Source organism: Patagioenas fasciata, chromosome 1, assembly GCF_037038585.1.
Source record: "Patagioenas fasciata isolate bPatFas1 chromosome 1, bPatFas1.hap1, whole genome shotgun sequence".
Classification (NCBI taxonomy): domain Eukaryota; kingdom Metazoa; phylum Chordata; class Aves; order Columbiformes; family Columbidae; genus Patagioenas; species Patagioenas fasciata.
Window position 1 is genome coordinate 146605762 of NC_092520.1, and position 23844 is coordinate 146629605.

Here is a 23844-nt window from a genome sequence, read left to right on the forward strand (position 1 = left end):
TTTGAGGACCAAGGAAATTTCTGAGTCCAATCATCTTAAAAGAGCAGGTTGTCCTAAGGGAACTGGAAAAAAGTGGTAGCTTAGTTCACATGTCCCATCAAACAGTCTGATTGCCTGAGAGAAGCCTCAGTATGTTTGCAGGGACATGGCAGAGCAAGTGGCTTTCTTCTATGTGGTAGAGCCTGTGTTCATGCTGCAGGCTCTGCAACCTGCTGGCACATAAAATTCTGTCTCTTACACTCCACCTGAACCTCTTTACACATCAGGATGTCTTAACACCACCCTACAGAGTGTCTTCAGGCGGTTCGTGTCTGGAGAGATTTACAATGCCATCCAAGCAGAAATAAGGTTGCTTATCCTGGTGCAGATTTGCTAATTGATTGGAGGATCAGGAGACTCTCCTTGAGCAAATGTTGTATTGAATAGGCATGTCAATATGTATAAAGTTACTTTCTAGATCTCTGTCCAGGTTGCTGACTGGCAATAGACATACCTCAATTATCTTTGTGAGGATCTGCTAAACTTTTCTCTAGGAAAAAAAAAAAAAAGAGAGCTGTTCTCTAACACTATTTATTAAAATATAGCTGTTATTTTCAACAGTTATGCTCTTTATTTTCACTTCTTTCTCAAAGAATAACATCATAAAAATGACCACTTGAAGTTAACTAATGAGAAAATAAAATTGAAACCAAAATTCTACTCTAAAATTGTCTCTTGCCAGCTGTCCTACTGCCACAGGACTGTGTCGTAACAACTTTTACATGGAAAAGCACTCAATACTGTAGTAATGAGTGGCACTTAAGTTGAATGGGGGATGGTATGAAGATTTTAAGTGGAGTGATGGATGCCCAGTCACTTGATCATTTTAAAATTAGACATGACAGAGCTTTGAAGAATATGCTGTCTGGCTCACACGATTCTTAGGATCACAGACCATATTAGGAGATATTGGACTGTAGTAGGAGGTGGATTTTGTTGGTTTTAAATCTCCAATTCTGAGGAATTTTACTTGATCTCCCAAGCCCTGCAGCTTTCAGAGTCCCTTGTGAGGGGACAGAATCATATCCTGGGTGCTCCAGGTCAACAGGCTTCACTGGCTTTGTCCCTGCAGCTGCAAACATTAGTGTCCTGGTCTGTAGATGGCTGGTGTGTCTAGTAGCCAACAGAAGAGTCAACAAGGAGACAGGGTTTTGAAAAAGGGAGAAACCTGACAGGTTTTTAAACTTTGGTGTCCAGGGGGACTTAGTTGAGGTTTAGTAGAACAAGGGAATAGTTTGTTTCTGAGAAATTGGCAAATTCCAGCAAAGAAATGGATTTGCAACAATTTTTCTAATTAAGTATACCAGTCATCTAATAAGAGCATGCTCTTTTCCCCTCTCTGATTTCTATGATTCAACATACTAAAATGCTTTGGATGTGCATCCATGGTTAAAAAACAAACACACCACCACCACTGACAAAAAATATCCCAGAACTAAAGATTAAGTCTCAAATTTAATGTTTGGTTACAGTCTTACTAAATTTTGTAGAATTGCCTGGATGCAAGAGAGGTCAAAATTTGGCCCACAATCAGGTGGATTTCCACATTTGCTCATCTGGGGACTCCTGCTTTTATGAAAATCAGAAATAAATGCATTGATTTCAGTGGTGGTACTAGTGTCTACATGCAGAGAAATTGTCTGAGCAGACAGGGACCAGGTTAGGAAAGAGAAAGTCCTCATGAAATTAATTATGACCAACGGCAACAAGAAAAGCTTCTATAGGTACACCAATAATAAAAGGAAGACTAGGGAAAAAGTGGGTCCTCTCTGGAACAAAATGGGAGAGCCTGGAGAAGGTTGAGGTACTCAAGGACTTCTTTACTTCAGTGTTTGCCGCCAAGAGCTCTAGCCACACCATCCAAATTGCAGAAGGCAGAGGCAAGGACTGGGAGAATGAAGGATCGACCACTGTAGGAGAAGATCAGGCTCGAGATCGTCTAAGGAACCTGAAGGTGCACAAGTCCACGGGGTCTGATGAGATGCATCTGTGGGTCCTGAGGGAACTGGCAGATGAAGCTGCTAAGCCACTGTCCATCATATCTGAGAAGTCTTGGCAGTCCAGTGAAGTTCCTACTGACTGGAAAAGGGGAAACATAACCCTCATTTTTGAAAAGGGAAAAAAGGAAGAACCAGGGAAATACGGGCCAGTCAGTCTCACCTCTGTGCCCAGCAAGATCATGGAGATGATCCTACTGGAGGCTATGCTGAGGCACATGGAAAATAAGGAGGTGATTGGTGACAGCCAGCTTGGCTTCATTAAGGGCAAATCATGATTGACAAAACTGGTGGTATTTTACAAAAGGGTTACAGAATGTCGGATAACGGAAGAGTGACTGACACCATCTGCCTGGACTAGTGCAAAGCATTTGACACTATCTCATACAACATCCTTCTCTCTAAATTAAAAAGACAAGGATTTGACAGATGGACCACTTGGTGGATAGGGAATTGGATGGATGGTCAAACTTGAAGACTTGCAGCCAATGACCCAATGTCCTAGTAGAGACCAGTGACGAGTGGGGTTCCGCATGGATAAGTATTGGGATCAATGCGATTTAACATCTTTTTCAACAACATAGACAGTGGAATTGGATGCACCCTCAGCAAGTTTGTTAGCAACACCAAGCTGTGTGGTGTGGGCAACACACTGGAGGGAAGGGATGGCATCCAGATGAATCTTGACAGACTTGATAAGTAGGCCCATGTGGTGAATGCCATGACCAAGCACAAGGTCCTGACCATGGGTCAGATCAATCCCAAGCAAAAATATGGGCTGGGTTGACAATGGATTGAGAGCAGCCCTGAGGAGAAGGACTTGGGGGTGCTGGTCAATGAGAAGTTCAATATGACCCAACATTGTGCACTTGAGCCCAGAAAGCTAACCATATCCTGGGTTGCATCAAAATAACTGTGACCAGCAAGGCAAGGGAAGTGATTCTGCCCCTCTACACCATTCTCATGAGACCCCACTTGGAGTACTACATTCAGCTCTGGGACCACAACATAAGTAAGACATGGAATTGTTGAAGCAAGTCCGCAAAGATGATCAGAGGGATGAAGTACCTCTCCTATGAAGACAGGCTGAGAGAGGTTGGATTGTTCAACCTGGAGAAGAGAAGGCTCTAGGGAAACCTTAGAGCAGCCTTCCTGTACCTAAAGGGGACCTACAAGAAAGCTGGAGTTGGACTTTTTGCAAAGGCATGTAGTGATAGGACAAGGGGAAATGCCTTTAAACTGAAAGAGGATAGAAATAACTCATTATGAGAGTAGTGAGGCACTGGAACAGGCTGCCCAGAGAAGCTGTGGATGTCACATCTCTGGAAGTGCTCAAGGCCAGGTTGGATGGGGCTTTGAGCAACCTAGTCTAGTGTTTGTTGTCCCTGCCTATAGCAAAGGAGGTGGAACCAGATGACCTTTAAGGTCCCTTGCAACCCAAACCATTCTATGATTCTATGATTCTATGGTTCTATGATTCTGATTCTATGATTGTATGATTCTATGACTCTATATGATACTATGTCAAACCTGTCATCAGTGGCTGAGTCAGTAAAGGCACAATCTGAACCAGCATAGAAAAATATTCTATTCTACTATGATAAACAAATGAACTAACCAAAGAACAACTAAAACAATCAGATTTGCTTAATGGTTGTTCAAAGGACAGCAAACACTGAAAATTCACCAGCTTTTATTTGAGAGGAATGAAGCAAATGAAAAAAAACTATGAGAAAAAAGGCAAAATGAACAGGAAGATTTCCTAGTAGAGGAAAGATGGAAAAAAATAGAAAAATCAGAATATTTCCATGGACTTTAAAAACTTATCTGTTTCCCCAAAATGTAAACTCTTCCAACGGAGACCACATTTTTTTCTCAGATCATCTTGTAGTATTATTTAGATTGTTTTGTTTTTCTCAGAGCTTATAATAGTTACTCTTTCAACAGAAAAGCTAAACATTGTTTTGAGTGTTTCAGACTTATAAAAGCAGTTTGAATACAGAAAATACAACCTCTCAGCAGAAAAATAAAATCTCTTTCCAAATTGCTTCATGAGTAGCTTTTGTGTTAATAAATGGATTTGAAGTTTTTTCGAAGTACACATAGAGTCCATCTAGAAGGAAAAATACATTAAGATATTACTTCCTAAATGTGTTCTGATATGGTGAGATGTTTGCCACCTCTCTCAGAAAGGATTTTACTCTGTAAGATTGTCTGTTGCAAATCATGCCTATTAACAGAAGCAGCCAGACTACACCAGCCACTCTATACCACTAATACACAGTCTCTCCAGGACTGATTTCCAGGTGGCACCTATATCAATAAATAAAGCAGGGCCAGGATATAGTGTCAAGCACTGGCATGCAAAGCTTGCTTCATGTAGGCTGCTTTATGTGCAAGTGCCACACAGAACTGATGGATGTGTTTGGCAGATGGTGGTACTCACCACACATCCCCAAGTAGAAAGGGTGACTCTTCTTTAACACACAGATGTGTAAAGTACAAGTATTCATATTCTTATTTACAAGGGTGATAACATTTAAAAGAGTTCCAGTTGTAGAACTTTCAGATCCTCATAGTACTGGATTAGTTGTACTTCTATTGTTGATGTTAAAACTTCCATTCACTTCTGAAAAATAAGTGTCAACTCCATTTTTGAAAATCCTGTTTTCTGGGCCTTAGGGCCATCAGTTTAAAAAATCTGATAGCCCTCAGTGCCAAGGAGTTTTAAACTAGAATTGCTTTCAACTTTGCATATGTCTGAAGAAGTTGCTAGGTAGTCCCTGTGAACAGGAGATATTTTAATAACATGCATTTCTTATCAGATGAAAACTTCTTTTCTGTATTTTTTTTGAAATAAGTTTATTTTGCCTGAAGTCTGGAGGGATCTCACTCCTTACAGTCTAAGTCTGCTGTTTTTCCTGTGTTTCAAAATAAACTGGTGCTTAAGAGACAACTGGAAGTAGACAGCAAGTGGGTGGGATCCATGGTGGTCAGGAAGGACGGGGTAGGAGCACCAAGAGGGATCCCGGCCCCTGAACAGATACCACTTGTGTGCGTGGCAGAGCTGAGGTGAAGAAGGAGTTACTCAGCATGCCAATATGATGACAAGATGCCTGACTCCCTGACAGGAAAGGGGGCACCAGTTTGTAGAAAAATTCCAAGAGGGGTAATGAGTTGGTCAATGCAACAAAGGGTGATTATTTGTCAGTCTTACATGGCCTAAAGGGAAGTCAAGGACAGTGCTAGGAAGTCCAGAAAGAGGAGGACAAAGAAATAGGATGCAGTGTTCTCGCAACACAGTCACATATTGACTGTTCTTCTGCCGTTCAAACACACACATGCAATCATCCACACACATATATACCTTCAGCTTATACATGTCTCCCATCTACTCTGAAAAAACAAATCAGGCCTCAAAACTGGATGTGATCCATAAACCAGCATGCTGGTAAATGATGACTATCAAGGTTGGGATACTGTCAGGTGATGTACCACTCTTTTCAGTTGTGCCTTTGAGCAATCTGAAAGCATTAAGTGGTAAAGCTGTGGAAAAATAGAGCAGTAGAGAAGGAAAGGGCTGCAAATGGGTAGAAAGGATGGAAAGGCTAGAAAAAAATTGTTTTACAGGACAGAGAGTGGTTAGAAAAATGGGCAGAAAATAAGAGACTCAGAGGGGAAAAGCCTAAGATAATACATCTAGGGAAAATCAATTCAAAACACATATATTGAATGTCACGGAGGAAGCTGGAAAGACATAATATCGAAAATTAGCTAGCCATGACTTAAAAAATAAATCAGTTGTGGATTATTACACAGACATTCTCTTACAGTAGAAGAGAGAAAGAGAAGATAGAACAAGAGAGTGTAAAAAGTCAGTATAATTACAGAAGGCAGATAAAGAGATTAAAGAAGTCTCCTGCTTTTGGAATGTCAGCTTTATTCCTGAACGTTCTAGTGCCACAAAGATATGGATGAAACTGAGAGAAGTCTGAAAAAAAGTGTAAATAAAAAAAATAGAGGAAAAATCCTAAAGAAAAAAAATAATATGCACTCTGTAAAACAAAGATGGGACTAAACAAGAGGTAGCTCATGTCAAGTATTTGAGGAATATATTTAGTAAACAGTAACGATCAAGCAAAGTTGCTCAAGATGTTGGAGTATCTAAGTTCCCACTGCAAATATCAATAAACAGCAAAGAAAATCTGTCCTTTCAGGAAGATTTCTTTTTTTTTTATGTTATGGAGTTTTCTGCATCATCCATTTGGAAAGTTCATAATGCAAAATAAGACTGTGCAAGTACCTTGAGAAAAGAGTGGAGGAAATAGTTTTGTACTTTTATCATAGGAGCTGAAAACAGTGAACTTAATAAATATTTTCTAACTTTTGAATGTACAAATACAGGAAAGACCTCCAACACATCAAATAACATGCCCCTCTTCATGATCGTGGTTTTGTTACCTAATCCAAAGCAGAGTCATTTCTCTAAGATGGTGTCAGTGGACTTTATTTTTGCAGCTACCTTGGAGTTTGCTTTTGTGCATAACACTTATGTGCTAAGAGTGGTTAGGAAAGTGTGGGGAATGGTAATGAGAGGACACACAGACGTTTCCACATTCTTCCAAAGCCTTTCTTAAACAATTTTGCTGTAGCCTTTGCGTCTAAGGAACATTTTTTTTGATTTAACTGACTATACACTACTTTATTCCCCTAAAGCATCAGTTTTATCATTATTATTTAGTATTTCTGAAACCAAGCTCATCACAGATCTCAGCATCCAGTTGTACTACAAGTTAACTTCAAATACATCCTACTGGGAAAACTGGTTAAATGTCTTCATCTGATTTATGAGGTCTGTACTTGATAACTAGAAGTCATAACATCTGATCTTGGTTTGTAGCAGAAACTAAATACTGTTCAAATCCCATCTCTCAAGAGGACAAAAGCTGCTTTCATCTTGCGAGTGTGATTGTCCACCTCCTGGTTAAGGCAGAGGCCACAAGAGAGGATGCTATCTTAGAAGTTGTCTAACCATAAAGCTATTCAGAAGCAGCTGCTGGATTTAAATTTCACGCTCACAACCTGAATTCACTTCTGAATGTAGATGAGACTTTAAACATTCATGTAGAGTACAATGTACTTCTTCCTTCTGTAACTCTTCAGTTAACTGCCAGTTACCTCTGATGATATTGATTTAGACTTCCGGCAAATGTGGGTGAATTTTTATAGGGCATAGCCTAGAAATATTTTTTTTCTGAATTAACAAGATTAACACTTTCTCTCATGCTAACTCAGCTAATGTAAGATAAAACATGTAAAATCTATTGCAGGGACAAACCCAAAATAAAGGAATTTATTGCTAGAAGGTATGAAAGAGCAACTGAGAAGCAGCACGTTTATTGCTGTGGTTCCATTATGGGCAACACAGGCAGCTGAAGCATAGAAAACGTTGGAGGAGTGTTGCAAATTTTATCCTGCAGGATACAGTCCTCCAATAATGTTTTCATCACTTCTGGTACAGGTTTGTAATAGATAACACAAATGGAGGTTATTCTGTGGAATCTGTATATTTACATGGCTAGGCAGGTGGTGACTCCCTCTGAAGTACAGGCAGAGTGGCAATGAGTCATGCACACCAGTTTCCCAGCACCGTCTGATGGAAGCGTGGTATTACCTGCTATCCTTTCCATGTGCATTGAAATGCAATCAATACATTAATTCTCTGAGCTCTTGATGACCACCAACGAACTTTGTTTCAACACATACAGACACACAGCCTTCCCCAACACACCAGTGTCCTCATTCATACATATCTCTATTGCACATTTCCACAGAGGAAAATTTCAAACCCAAACTTAGAAGCCAAATTGGGAAAGAGCCTTGTGCTCTGTGTGAAGAGGTGAAGAAGAGAGAGAAGTAGGGAAAGATAAGAGAGGGAGGAGTATATGGTTTTGTTCTCATCTTTCCAAATGTCTGCTGCCCCAAAGTAAAGGGCCACCTTGCTTAATTTGCTCATTCAGTAAGATGTTTGTACCATGTGAAGGAGAGAGGAGAATCTTAACTGAACTGGATGCTTGAGTATGTTTTTCTTTTAATTCCTTGGGAAGTATGATCTTCCTTGAGGTTTTCTGCAGACGAGTCCACTTCCCCTATGGACTTACGGCTCATGATACAATCAGGAACTTGTCTCTATATATTCTCTCTAGTACCCATTTCACAATCTTTAAACTCCTCCATATGCATCCTTACTACTTCTCTCTTCACATGCACATCACATCTGTGCCCTCAGAAAACATCTTATTCCCTGACAGACGTATAAACAGCAGTGGTTGTCTCCCACACAGAAACAGCTGCCATCCACCTCTGTCATCCCTACTCACACACTGCTTCTTTCTGTTGTCTGCTCCTAGTCACCATGAGAAGACACACATGGTCTCAAACTAGGAAGCATCTGCAGGGACACTCAGATGTTCCACCACTTGCAAACATGTTTCTCCAGCTGTGTCATGTCTACAACAGAGTCCAGGTGGGTACAAATACCCCATGTTCTTCAACACAGCTCAGTTGCTCATGTTATGAACCCCTGCCTGCAACAATACAGCTCTATTTGTACCCATCAGTCCATTTCTCTTTTCCCAGTCAGCCAACAGGTTGATGCCACTGTTTGATTTTTATTTCTCAGTGTTTAGCTGGGGAGGAAGTAGAGTGGCCAGAGGCAAGGGCATTACCCTGGGCTATGCTGGTGACAGTGGACTAAGCAGGGTCCAGTCTGTGGTTTCAGACCAGCTGAATCCCAATGGCCAGGACCACTGGCTGCAATCACGTGTCTCCCTCTCATGGACAATCACTTCACTGTCCCTACCTCCCGTAATCTGTCATGGTGGGACGTTCACCACCACCAGAGAAGAAAGGGGCTTTCTGCTGACTGCAACCAGCTCCAAGCACCATCATGAAAAATTATCCTGCTGAAGAGTTTGAACTAGACTCTGCAGTGGGAAACCAGTGCATAAAGTAGTACAACAGGTTTCCAACACAGCCCATAGCCACACAAACACTAACTGCTTATTAGCTAAGCATTTTACAGGCTACTTATTTTTTTGGCAGGACTCGATCCCCAGAATAAACCAAAAAGGGATCCATTAACTTTCATGTGACTGATGCTATATAAGGTCTGGGCCCAGAGGGTTCAGCCTTCACGGCTAGCAGTTCAGTGTGGTAGAACTGTCTACTCCCACTGAAAGTCTCACAGGATTACTCACAATTTTCTAACCAGCTATGGATGGAATTGAGCACTTTCCTACTCAATGTAGGACAGTACTTAAGAAGACACAAAAGCCCAAGGCAAGTTGGACAATCTGAAGACGTTTAGAGAACAGATTTGAAGAACATATGTTGTCAGTATATGCGATTGTTTTGATTGTTTCTCTCTCACACCTAAGATGTACCTTATGTTTTCAGCCTTCAGTCAGCTGCACATTACTCCAGTACCACTTCAAGCCATGAAGAAAGCTAGTACTTTCTCGTTTCCTTTGACTGATACCTGTGCTCCCTATGTGTACTTCAACCCAATGATTGTTCATCCAACAGTCCTGTTAACTACTTAGTAGCCATGTTAACTACCTAGTAGCCCTGTTAACTGGTCCTAGAGGAATCTCTTGGTCATTTTGTGTCAGCAGTAGCATACTCAAGTTTTAAGGTATGAAAATAAGGTGCATTGATATGCCTCCAAGTGAAGCCAGTGTAACTATTTTAGTTAGACGTCCTGGGATTTTCTCAGGATTATTCAATATTTCTTTAGAAAAAGCCAGAAAAATCTCTGAAAGAGAGTCTACATTGCTGTGCATGTCATGCAGAAGGCAAGCACATCTAGCACATGTTTGGTCCTATCGCTACCCACACACCAAACCATTTTCTCAGTTAGTCATTTCTCCCTACCCTCCTGCTCAACACAAACATTGCTTCTTAGCACTCTCGAAACTCACCTCTGTTGTGTGTCTTACATAACTTATTTCAACACAGAAGGTTGTGCCACAATCACAGTGGACACATGATTTTCCAGTTGGCCTCCAATAGCTATCTTACACATCAGCATGGTTTCCTGGGTGCATGATTGTAATTTCCACACAGACAGTTACAACAATCCAGGACTCTTCCATACCCCTCAAGGACTTCAGCTTCTTCCTGCAGACCAGCTGAATTGTTTTCATCACGTCTCTCTCTACAACTCTGCCAGTCACGTAAGCAAAATACTCACTGAACACACCTGTCCCTTACCCACACACAAACCCAATATCTCATATATCTGTGCACCTGTCCTCACTGACTATATGCATTTACCTGTGCCTCCCACTTTCTTTCCCTTTACATTTAACTCCCAACCTGCTGTCATCCTATGCATACGTGTATGGCCCCTTGCACACTTAGACAGCCTCCTTTAAACTAAGAGGCAAATAACTACAGATGGCTTAAGCCATCATAAACATTTTCCCACTCCTCATCACTTGTTCCTCCCCCATAAGCTGTTTTTCTCCCAGGCCCCACTCCCAGATCTGCAATCCTTACCTGTACTTCCCTCATTTACTTTGAGCATGCTATGTGTACAACTCTCTCTTATCAGACACAACTTTTCACTCCTTTCACCTTCCCTTCCACAGCCCTTGCAAGCAGGCATAATCTGACAGGTATTTTTCTCGCTTACACACCATTGTATGTCAATCTATGCTAAGCTTCTAACCCCTTGTAACGTGAACTGTCATTCTTATTCACTTCCACTTCATGCCCTATAGTTCCCAACTGCACCCACGTCCCCACACACTTTACACTATATTATTTTGACCTAAGTAGAGCCATGTGGCTTATATGGCTCTCCAGGTAGTTATTCCTCCCATTCCTTCTCGTCCTATCTCTTTATATCTTTAGTCATTTCTCCTTTAGCACGTTTGTTCCATTCCCTTCTGCTGCTTCACTTAGCCAGTACCTGCCACAGAGATACAAGCACATTTGTTACGTCTCTCTTAACAGAAAATCACTTATTTTCCTCTGTGTTCTCTGTTCTCCTCTCCCCATACCCCCCCATTATTCCCTACTTTCCATTGTTTTCCTGAACTTCTTCCCTATAACGTAATGCCTGTTCTTTCCCTGTGTTATCCCAGTTACTCAGTAAGAAGGCATCCTCTGTTTCCACTCATCAAGCCACTCCTGCACCTCTGGACTACTTTTTCTGTTTGCCTACAAAACAATACAAAACTAAATTTCCTCTCACTCTGTGTCCTCTTGCCCTAAGCCTCCTCAAACCACCTTTTTCCTAGGCATCCTCATGCCTTCTGTATTCGTCGTTTTCCCCATTCTCATACTTCTCGAGACGTGCCACATCTTTATATTCCTGTCACAGTTCACACTGCACCCATGATTTTTACTATTTTGCATTTCCTCACACTACCTTCAAGTGGCTTTTTCCCCAGTTCTATTCCTCCCTTGCAACCAGGCAGCATGTTGCAGCAGGCGTCCAGTCTCTTCTAAAATTTTTTTTAAGCAACTACCCCCTCACATACCTTTATGAGTCCCTATACCCTTTTCCCATCACCACACCCTATCTCCATCCAGCTCATTTTTTCCTCTGCATTCCTCTTCTTGGCATGTGTTTCCATCACCATGCAAGCCTTTCCTTTCATACTCTAACACCTTCCTCACAAATACTTCCTCGTATCTATTTCTTGACAGAATCAAAGGTGTCTCTTTTAGACATCCCCCACAAGCATCATGTAGCTGATTATTTTCCATACCTTTCTCCAAATAGACAACACTTCACATTTTTTTTCCTCCTCCAAACATCCTTTGTGCCCTGTGCTTTCACCTTGCTCCCTTCACTCCTACTCCATACTCTACCTCCTCCTTGCACACCCCAGCATCCTTGTATGTCCCTTTCATATCCTCACCCAGCTTCCAGTCTGCACCTTTTCCAATCCCCCTTCTTTTTCCACCCACAGACATCCTCTTGTTACAGTTGACCTGTAGCAGTCCCCATTTTAACCTGACCACCTTTGCATGGCTCACCTGCCCTTATTACCTCAATACACAACACTTAATATAATGCATAGGAGATTATTATTCGTATATAACACTTTCCCTCCAAACTCCTTATATTTTTCTTTCTATGTGCCATTTAGTTCTTCTTTCCCTGGGAACAACAACAACAAAAAATCCTTAATCTACATGTATTGCATACCTCGACACATAACACAATTCTACATAAGACACTCCTCTCTTGGCTCTGCTGGTATATCCTCTTCTCCCTATATTTTGGGTCCACCACCTGCAATTGTGTCTAGTTTCCCTCCCCCTGCCATGCTCAGAGCTCCTGGTACTGACACGTGTATCTAAGACCAGACTTTTTACTACTAGCAGCTGGAACCATGCCGAACTCTCTTCCATTCTCTACTGTTTTGTCTGCCTTCCCACAAAGTGAGGTTTTCTTTTTTTAACTATTATTAGATTTTCCTCATTCTTACATCTTATTTATAGGTGTTTCTTGCACCACTCCCCCACTTACAGGCTTGCACAGATCAGGTATTTCTGTGCCTGAGAATGTCTCTCCTATTTGTCTGGGTATTTTCCTGAAGACACAATGTAAAGGTAAAATTAACATACCATTTGCACTCCTCATGCAACAAATCACATGAGCCTAAGAGCAAAGAGTGCTTTCTGAAAGGTTGTAGCTCATAACAATTGACTGGACCATACAGCACACATCTCTGTCTATTTAAAAAGGCGGGGGAGGGGGAAGCAACCACCCTCACACACACAGAGTCATCTCTAAATAACTAGTTTTGCAATATAGGAACCAGAGAATGTGTGCATAGCTGCCCTGTTCAATCCAAAATACCCATCTCTCTGGACACTGCATATTTATAGTTCAAGATATAGGACCAACACAGAGCTTTCCTGCTTATTTTAATGAAGGATTAAGAACTGATCAGAAAACTATCTAAACCATTCAAGGACTTTTTCCCCTCTTGGCTAATAGCAGTTTGGTGTCTCCATAAGGACTCGCCAGTAACTGACGCTTTAAGCTGCATTTCAGCTGTTTAGATGAGAAACAGCTTTCTATTTTGCTCTCTATATCTGCGCCTGTGTTGATTAGTTGTGTGCTGCATTCCTAGAAGGCACTTACCAAACACTGGAAATTGCAGCGTAAGAATAGTTTTCCTGCCATCCTAGCACAGAGCGAGTGTATCTTTTTCACCTAGACACAGATGTGCAGAGAATCCTTTGATCTCCAGTTCCTCCAAGAGAATTTAGTGTTTGGGTTTGAGAAGAACAGGGATTGATTTGAAGGTCATGAATAGGGTTTCCAGTGTCTGGTACACAAAATAAAAGAAAGCTCCAGTGAAGTTTATTACTTGAAACAGTCAAGGTCTAGAAATTGGGAATTTTGACTTTGCTTGTCATGGGCTCTAACTTTCCCTGAGGGCAAGCATGCTATGTATGCTGAGGCTGGTTCTTGCAATCCACGCTTTAGATTTGCAACCGCTTTTGTTATATCTGAAGTTGCTGGTTTCCCTCTTAAAATAAAACCAAAAGTCTCCTTTGCTTTTGCCTCTCAAATCAGATTCCTGTAGCACCTCATATTTTTCCTCTGATGTTTTCTTGCCAGGGACCTAAACAATATTGTGCAGAGGAAGAGGAGAGAGAAACCTCAGGACTAAAGCAAGCTATAGGGCAAGTACGGGTGAGTAAAGGAAGAGGCACAATGGAAAAGGCAACATTTGGGACAGATCTACCGCTTACAAGACCCCCCTCTCCTCCCCATTATACTTCTTTAAGGGACTCCTCTCCCCCCCCCCCTCCCCGCCCTCTTAGGACCCTATTAGAAAACGTCAAATTTCCCTTACCGTGGTAGGAGTAACCATGGCATCCGTGTGAATGTTTCCAGAAAAGTCGACATGAAGAGAAAGGTGGATGTAAATATGTTCATTCAAAGTCCCAAAGTTGGTCTGCTTGGTTTGTGCAGAGTTGCTCTATGGGAGAGGAGCCTTAAACTCTGAGTCCCGTGAACATAATCTGCTCGATTATAACAAACCAGCTCAGCCAGATGGCTCTGTGCTCTGTAGATTAACCCCTTTATTGCCACACTCTGCTTTCCCTACCTACCATTTATAATAACCTTGCCTGGTTAGGGAATTTCAGAGAATGAGGCATATTATTGAAAATGACAAAGTTATCATAAAGGTCATTTTTTCCCGTGTGCTCTAAAATCCCATCATGTGCCTATTTTCTTTTTTGAATCCAATTGGTGATTTTATTCCTCATCCTGGCAAAATCTTTTCGTATTATTAAGAACAGTATTAGCACCAGGGAACATTTTAGAGAATTCTTTTGTTAAATCATAACCATCTCTTCCGGACTGTGATTCTCAGAAGACAAGTATTTTATTGCAGGAATGTCTCTGTGTTTGCACTCTAATGGTCCATCCACTCCCCCCCTCCTCCCCTCCCACCCCCATACTCTCTCTGCCTCCCACATGCACACTCACACACATGCACACACACACCCTTTGGTCAAACTGCCAGCATGTGTTGCTATTCTTACCCATATTCAGAAGTCATTATAGGACATGTAAAACAGGTGAAATAGAGACACAGAACTAGAATTTCATAAGCCTCTGCTCTCTGCTCTGCTCTCTCTCTGTTCTGGCTCCTCTTTTTTACTTTCCTTTTTTTTTCTTTATTGTTTCAAAATCTTAGATACATTTTGTTTTTTGGTTAGCATTTCCATCAAGCAAGTTACCCCTCACAATACAAAAATAATTTTCAGGAGAAGTATCCTTTGTTAAGAACAGACCTTAGGATGGATTTGTGTCCAGATATTCCTCCTGTTTTGATTTGCAGATTAGTCCATTAAGCAAAGGATGGTGAGTGCCAAAAACATGGAAAGTTCATCAGCAACCAGCAGTGACTGGTTTCCAAACTTTTTATTTAGAATGATCGCTCACAGAGATGGTTGATAAATTTAGCTGCATGCCTCTAAGTCTCCCTCTAAATTTACATGCTTAAGTCATCTTTCTTTTCTATTTGATTCAAGCATAATTGAGCTAGCCATAACCATAAGAACATGGTCATATAAGATACAATACAACTCTTCAAGTCTTAAGAGTCACCAGATTGTTTCCTCAAAGAATATTTCCTTTGCTAACTCATGAAGTTTTTTATTTTGTTATTTAACCAAGGAATTTTTCCTCTTTCCACTCCCTGTGTAATGATGATTAGCCCTCTCATACTGTCAAATCATTGTGCTATCTTCTACCTAGATAGTTGTCACTGTTTTACTGAAATATTTTCCACTGTGGATTAAACACAGTTGGTGCTGTTTGTTGTGGTTTTCCTTTATCTGACCTTTTTTCAACCATAAAATAATCCTATTTAGGGACTTCTAAACTCTACAAATTGTATCTGTCTCATAAATTCTACTCGAGTCCCTTATTCCCTCTTACTGTCCAGATGCAGAAAGAGTCGTCTTCCACCGTTGCCTCTTATGAATTTTCTACTAAAACTTGCTGCTTTGTCAATCAAAAAACCACTCAAATCTTGAATAACTCTGGAGTGGTTTTATCTTCCTCATTTGGCTGAATGCATTTTCCATCCTTTTCAGAGCTTTTTCAGCTAAGAGGAGGGAATCAGAATTAAATCCTGTCTCTCCCAGCACCATAGTCAGATCTAAGAAATGCCTAAAATATGACTCAGCTTTTAATCTCCTGAAGTAGAAAAACAGTGCTAGGAATAGAAAATTTTCTTGTGGCTGGTGAATGCTTCTGGAGAGGTAGGCAAAGGGTTAAGCATCTGAAGGCAGACCAAGCCCGGGAACTTTGCATTTGCAGCTAGTAGAAGAAAAGAAAAGAAAAAACAAAACAAAACAAAACCAAAACCTAAGCTACAAGTAAATGTCCTAGGCAGAGGGGCTGCCTACCTTATTGGAGCCAGGCAGTTTGCAGAAGTTGAGGGGTTTTGTCCTGTACTCGTGTCTGGGTCTGTGGGCAATCAGACGCCTTGTAATTTGAGATTGGACACCTTAATCTTGCCAAATATGTGTGCACTGTAAAAAGCATTGTAGACAGGGTGTTTTCACAGATATAGAAAATGGAGATATGTTTGGTCCTTGCAGTTTTCCAACCTTTCCTCTGAAGATGTTTCTGTTGTTCTGAAGCTGGTTTCTTTTCTAGATAATTTAACATCTTCATCTGTTATTCTGGTTGTGGATTTTTGTTGTTTTGGTTTGTTTGGTTGGTTGGTTGTTGTTGTTGTTTTTTTAGTACTAACCCTTAGCACAAGTGGATTTTTTTTTTTTTTTTTTACACTTTAAGCTTGTTTCTGAGTTTTTTATGAGAAAAAATAAATGTCCTAAGTAATCACCTTATTTTGCATGTAGCCCCTGGATCTGAGATTCTGACATGGAAAGGAAAAAAAAAAAAAGTTAGTTTTAACAAGTTTCTGTTCTATCTTGAAGAATTTGAAATATTGCTCAAAGCGTGCTGTAGGAAGTAATCTTTAAATTCTGTGGATTTTAATTAGAATAATTACTAGACATTGATCTCATTAATTAGGCACTTGATCAGACTTCAAAATATGTAACATTTTATATACTTTGAAGACCTATATTTTTCTCTACACATTAACAGATACCACTGTTATTGCCTTTGATGTTAAAAAAATTAATATTTATAGAGAAGATATGCATGTGAGTATGCAAATGAATGACAATTTAATTGGGTTTAATGCATGCCTTGGGTCATTATGAAAACAGGGAACTGGTCTTCCCCATTAACCGTTAGCTTCAGCAACAGCACCACTTTGTGGTTGAAATCTCGAATAGATACCGAAAGGGGGAATGCCCGCAGGGATACCACGTGTGCTTCAGCAAGTTTGCGCTGTTCCTATGCTGGTTTTGATACACATTGACAAACACACTTACCTGAGATGTAAATATGTTCCAGAGATATGGTCCTGCATTTATGAGATGGTAGTTTTTATGTAAAGACAAAGAAGAAGAAATGGAAGCAGAAGATCAGGTCTGAACTTTTTGTTTAACTAAGAACTTCAATTCAAGAGGCTGTTTGCCTTTCAAACATCAAAATCACTTTTATCCAAGTTTCTAGAATTTAATAAAGGATGTGACAATGTCTCTAGAAAAGATTTTTCCATGGCAGGTGTTGTAAATATTTTCTTAAAAGTAAAAATTATTCCAGATATGGTTCTCTTTAATTGATAAAAATGGTAGTGGGATAGAATAGGTTCTTCTAGAAATTATTTATTTAAACATTGTTTAAATATTATTTTAAGAATAACAATGGTACCATTTCAGAGCTGCAAGAATTGCTGAAACCTAATTGACATGGCTCTTCCATACACTTGCATTAATGCTGAACTTGAGCAACCATGTGTGCTCAGATTTGAGTTCTCCTTACATTCTTTCACCCAGGCTAGTGAAATGAGAAGTATTAAAGAGAAATTCCAAGTAAGATTCACAAACAAGGTCAAATTTTGTTCTGATACAGTTTTATTGGAATGTTGTATTCTGCAGTTTTTCCTTTTTCGTTAAAAAGTAATTTGATAAATGCTTAAAATAATTACAATCTGTCATAACAATTAACATGACACATCGAAGATGACATAGTGAAAGATGTGTACCCAGAGCTGTAGACATGCCAACAGGCAGGACAGAAGAAATGCAGGGCAATAACCATGAATTAGGGTCACACCCTTGGAGTCATTGTTCTTCAGAGCTATCCCTAAAAGCAATGTAGTTTACAGAGTTAGCTTTCATGTAGTTCACCTGTAAACCTGTTTTCTTATCTGAGAATTATCAGAGAGATGAAATGGGATTATAAATATAGTATTAATTAAAATAATATCTTACGGTCTATTTTATACTTACTAAGTGCAACTACTGACATTTTCTTATAAGAAATATTTTACACAAACACAACATAACCACAGATTTAAGTATTTTACAAATACTTCTCATTTCTAGCTTTCCCTGTGTAATTAAATCTAGGAATCTATCCCATATCTCAAAATAAAGCTACATATTAAGTAATACACAGGAGGGGACTCCAAGTTGCCAGCAAATAGCTGTGTTTCGGCAATAGGGCTATGGATCATTGCAAATCTTCTCTACTATACTGATGTGTTACATCACTTATCAGTTTAGCACAAATTTTGAACTTGTGTAATATTTGTCTTTTTCTGATGGTATCTAATTTTCCTGGAGACAGTCTTTATTGCAGGAATAATTAATTTTTTTTTTCAGCTGAAAAAGGTTCGTTGATGATAGGTACCATTTCTGGAAAGAAAAAAAAAATTCTTAGTCTAAATAATAGGCATACTTTCAGCCTCCAGTCATTTGTTATGATTTCCAAATTAGTTGAACAGAACTTGCACAACTATCTACCAAAAAAAAAAAAAGAAAAAGAAAAAATTCTTACTTAGATAAATGTAAAGAAAAAAACTCAAATTAGAGCTACATGAAGAAGTTTGGTTCCAGTACTTACACTGGAACCAGAAAGAGGCATCTTCAGTTTTTAATGATACTATATGAGGAAGAAAATGTCTGGAATCATAGCATCATTCTTTTGTAAGAAAGATAAATTCCACACTGAGACATACGAAGAAGTACCTTAACCTGCAAGACACATAAAGTCCTCTATTAAAACATCAGCTAGGATGTAGGATCCAATTCTGACCAAGTTCAACTCAGAGAAGATCTGGAAAATGAGAGAAACAATGATCATATGTGTAATATAGTTAAAAACATAACATATGATTAAAACAAAAAAATTGGAATTGCCCACCAAAGAAAAGAGGTGTTCTGATTGAATACTTCAAGCTCATAAAAAGCTTCCGCACAGAAGAGACCAGCTCACACCCTGAATGACTGGGACAAGAAATGGTAAGTTGCAGCAAGACAGGTTCAAGCTAGATGTGAGTAAAAACTTGACAGCCCAAGCTCCAGAATTAGTTGCTTGGGGCTGCTGTGTTACCTGCCGCATTGAAGGTTCACACAAACATGGTAAAGAAATCTGTCAGGACCCACAAGGCTCTAATTGATCCTGCACTAGAGCAAGCGTAGGTCTAGGTAGTCAGCTCATTTTTTCCATGACTGTATGACTTACATCATCTTTAAAAACAAATATTCTCTGAAACATCATGTACTTAGTGCTCTGGCCTAGTTCTTGAAGAAAACTCCCCTGTGAAATCCTTCGGGAAGTTTCTTTTAGATATCTATGTGCTTTGGTTTGAGACACTAATGGACATTATTACTGGGAGAATTGAATGCTACACACAGCAGAACTGCTTATTCAAACAATAGTAGTATACACCGAAATTTCCCCAGCAGGGAGGCAAACATCTATACTATTTTTCCCTCCTGGACTTGATGCTTCTGTATCTTTGAGGTCCAGTGGAACTATACTATTTGAAACAAGTTGAAAGAAAATGAAGTAAAAGGAGAAGACAAATATATTTTTTTTTCCAAATTGAAAGGTAAAAATAAAAATAACAATATCAATCACTAAGTCAAGCAGTTCCAAAGTGAAGGGCCTCAGAGCACTGATGGTTTGCCAACATGGCATCAGTTGTGTCTATTAAGCTCAAGCAGGTAACTCATCACTGAAAGGCACAGTTCCAAGCAATATATCTGATAATACTCCAGCCACTGAGAAATGTGTCCTGACATTTGTGCTTACATTCCCCATCTTGGTGTCAAATACAGATATTCTTCTCATTTGTCAGTTTCTCCTACTGGAAGAAATATAAAATAAGACAAAGCAAAGAAGGGAAGGTAAAATAGTAAAACACTCCATGAAAAGAAGTGCTCCCCAGCCTTGCTCATTCGCCTGTAAGCAGCAACAAAAATTAGTGTAATACAATTGGGCAATTACATTTTTCATAAACTAATATATATTTTAGGGTTTGTTTGGGGTTTTTTTGTGTGGTTTTTTTGTTTGTTATTTTTTTGTTTGGTTGGTTGGTTTTTTTTGTGTGTTTGTTTTTGTTGTTGTTTTTGTTTTTGTTTTTGTTTTTTCCTGGGATTATGTTTGCTAAAACAGGAAAAGTCTGGATCCAAAGTACAGTTGACCAGGTGTGTTTAATATCTGTATTTGCCTTTTGAAGTGAGTGGGACATTTATGAGCATTAGCTCGTATACTCTGTAGTTGGTATTTGTGTTTTCTGACCTTACTTTTATTTGAATTAAAGCAATTTTTATTCAAACTTTTTATCTGATAGATACTGATGTCCATTTGGCTGAGCTTCTATATTTTAATTCTCTAAAAGCTTAGTGTGAAATCACATCTGCTGCAAGAGGGGCAGGGCAGCAAACACAGCATGGATCAATTTTCAGGCAGCCTAAAACTGAATGTCCTGTTTGAGCTAATGCAGATGTACAGGTGGGGGGGGTTTAAACAGTTTTGGGCCAAACTACGCTCGCTCTCAATTCTGGCCTTTTTTTTTTTTTTTTTTTAAATAAGATATTTCCCAAACTTAGGCTGCACACTCATCTAGCTGCCTAAGTACTGTTTCAGAGTCTACAGATAACACATTTAATGCATCTGTCTATAGCATTAAGTTCAATCTCACTGCGACTGTCTGTGTACTAGTCAACTGTTTGGAAGTTCCCAGCTTGAACTGGGACTGTTTCAAATGATGGTCTCCCCAGCAGCTACCAGGCAGGTCTGGCAGCTGGGCCATTCTAGGACCACCCCCAGCATGCCATCAGCCTGCCCCTACCCTCTTGTAAGCAGGTTGTTAGCATGGACGTGGGCTGCTCCATGGTCGTTGACCTCAGTGCCCAGGTACGTTTAGTTTATTGGTATTAGATGTAAGCAGTGATTTCAAGAGGGTCTTCCATGCACTGTAGGAGCAGGACCCCAATATGAATTCATTCAGGTGTGATATAGGAAGAGTCCAGACTGAGCAAGTGGTATGGGCTTCAATAGCATCACACAAGTCCAGAGCCTGTTCTCAATCTTAGATCTGCTATCTGTATAGAAAGCAAGCTCACAAAGGCAGCTTCTAGCATAGACACAGATTGCCCTCTGGGACATGTGGGGCTCCAAGGACCAGAGCCTGGAGGCACCACGTCGTGTTGAGCTCAATCAAGGTATGTGCTTCTGGTCTGCATGCAATGTGAGAGACACCCATGAAAACAGCTCATCGAGGTTGCACTAGACTTGCAGTGAAGAGTACTCCTTAGGAACTGTATGAACAGGCATTTTTTTGTATGCTCAGAGCCTCTTTTGATCTCAATTCAAAGAAAGAGAATACCTTATTTCATTGTCATGTGTCTCTTTTTTAACCAAGTAAACAGAAAAATCCTTCCTTCCCCATTTTAGTTTGGAAGGAGACGAGGGAAAAATTCAGTCTATAAGAAATCAGGGGAAATAAGGAAAGAAGCAAAGACATAAATGATTTTAAAATTATAATTGCTTCTCAGTCTGAAGGCTTCATGGTGTGGCATTGCTAGGTTTTTAACCCCAGCTCTAATCAGAGGAGGAGGAGCTAAAAAAAGAGGCTGGGTGGAAAAATCCAGCATGTTCTTTTGGTTGAATAATACTACTGACAGTTGAGGCTGATTGTGCTTCTGGTTTTCCATGCCTGAAGTTAAGTTTAAGTTCTTAGTTCATAACTAACTAACTCTGAATAGTACTTCTCTCTGCCCTCTAAAGCAGCTTATTCCAAATAATGTTCTGTTACATGGTTGTGGCAAATCTCTCTCCCCAAATATCATCGCTGTTTGACCCATGTCTGTGACTGTATAAAAGGTTCCTGCTCACATGTTTTGTTCTGTCATGTGTCTCATTCCAGTTCTGCAGATGAGCCATTTCTTTATCAAGCACCACAAGGACCAGAATAGCAACAGAGATTAATGCCCCGCAAGGAAGGAAAATGAAGAAACCACGTGTTAAGCAGAGGAAAACAAAGAGTGTTTATTACAGCAAGATGGGCATGGTCACACTATTGTCCACATCTGGCAAAGCCTAATTCATGAGTCATGCAAGCTTGGTCACAAAAGCAATAATAGGAAATTTTATGGGGCTTTACAATTGCTATAAATTTATTGCATGTATGTTCTCTCTAATACACGTGCTGTGTTTGATTTTCATCTTTGCTTTAGTGTTTAATTCAATGCCTCTTCTCCTTGCTGAGGAATTCCTTCTGAAGGTAATTCCCCAACATGGATGGCTTCTCTAAGCAGCCAGTGGTATTTGCTAAAGACAGGCTCTATCCCTTCAGGCTTTGCTTTTACTATAAAGCATGATATAATTCTGCTGTACAATGCCTTGAAATGTAAGTAGTTGCAATCTAAAGGTATTAAGGTCAGCTTTTATTACAGTACATATAGCCTAAGTACGCATCTTGGCTTTCCCTTAATTATCATGCTCTCTGCCTAGACATCAAGAAGTGAATAAGATGAAATTTTTATCCTGAGAACAAATGAAACTTTTTTGCATGTCTAGCTCTTCTGAAATTAGATATTATTCTTGCAGCAACTCACCAGTCAGTGTTGCACTCAGAATGCAGCTGATAATGGCAAGTATTTTGGATCCTATCAATTCCAAATAAAGCAAAACTCCAGGAATCCCTGATTTCTTTATGGAAACAGGACTATACTGGTCTAGGCCCAGAATGTTAAACAAGTAATCACACATCTAAATTTGTCATACCAAACTTCACATACTCGGTGGCTAGCTCACTTTCTTCATCTTAACTTGATACCTTCCCTGTATCTTCCTTAATTTTTTGCAACCTCTCCCCTTCTTCCATACAGAGACTTCTATTTTTTTAAATACCTCAGGAAAGGAATGGGTGTTGTATGGTATCTAAAAAGACAGCAGATCTGGGTTCTGACTGAGCAAGTGATTAAATTTCAGAAAATCCTGCTAAAAATGCCCAGCTAGAACCAAAAGATTTCCTAGCATGCAATGCAACTTTAAGTCCTACTCTCACACACAGGCTTTCGTCCTGTGATGTGATACCTGCAGCAAGTTGTAATTGTTTCACTTGGAAAAAAATAACCATGCAACATGCCTTACTCCACAGTGAGAGAAATGCCACATGTCATTTCTGTTGCAGTCCCATCTGAAGTTCTTTAAGGAAATTTCCATGCTTCACTGTGTTTTTCCCAGGGATGGTATTCTGAATCAGCTTAATAGAATGAAGAACATTCAAAACTTCTACAGAATTATCCTTGGGTTACTTATTAAAAGACAGTTAGGCATGTCCCTGCTCACACATAAATGGCTTGTGCTGTTAAAACACCCCTGACTAATGTGGAGCTTGTTTAGCAATTAATGTCAGTGTCACAGTGCGGGATGCATAGATTGATTTGGGGGGACAGGAAAAGAAGGAAGTCATGCTGTCCCTTTGAAAGAAAAAAGATCCAAAGTCTGGGGTTTTCATTTAAGTATGAGTTGATTAAGAAGTTACACTACTATGTGTCAACAGAGAGGTCTTCTCTGCCCAGATACTTGGTGGGGTTGTTTGCATGTCTTTAGGGTGCCTACAGTGCACACCACTCTTATGAATTTCAGCTTGCACATAATTTGTGCCTTGGGCTAAAATCTCCTGGCTGTTTTTCAGTTCATTACTCTTTTTCATCTCCCAACAGAAACGAGCTGGATACGCCAATACTGTGTGATCTACAGCAACATCTTTCTAAAGTGCTGGTCTATCATTGCAACTGCTGCTTAGTGTGCAGACTACTATCATTGACCCCTGTTTATAGAAAAATGTCACCTCCTTGCTCTCTGTACATG

At 39.9% G+C, this 23844-nt stretch overlaps 1 protein-coding gene and 1 long non-coding RNA gene across 3 annotated transcripts in view; one reads left to right on the top strand and one right to left on the bottom strand.

Moving 5' to 3' along the window:
* NTF3 (neurotrophin 3) overlaps window positions 1–14473 on the bottom strand; it is a 54485-nt gene extending 40012 nt beyond the window's left edge. Inside the window, exons 1-2 of one of the 2 annotated variants that reach the window (XM_071817022.1) lie at window positions 13928–14473; window positions 13207–13393 (exon numbers count right to left, since the gene is read on the bottom strand). In XM_071817022.1, coding sequence (XP_071673123.1) covers window positions 13207–13248 — 42 coding nt within the window. In that variant the 5' untranslated portion in view covers window positions 13249–13393; window positions 13928–14473. The remainder of the gene's footprint in view (window positions 1–13206; window positions 13394–13927) is intronic. The other variant, XM_065844083.2, reaches the window with a different exon arrangement.
* On the top strand, window positions 12377–23474 carry LOC139829460 (uncharacterized). Its single transcript, XR_011741930.1, has 3 exons — window positions 12377–12497; window positions 13690–13764; window positions 21893–23474. It is a non-coding gene; the product is annotated as an uncharacterized lncRNA (long non-coding RNA).
* Window positions 23475–23844: the final 370 nt, after the last annotated feature.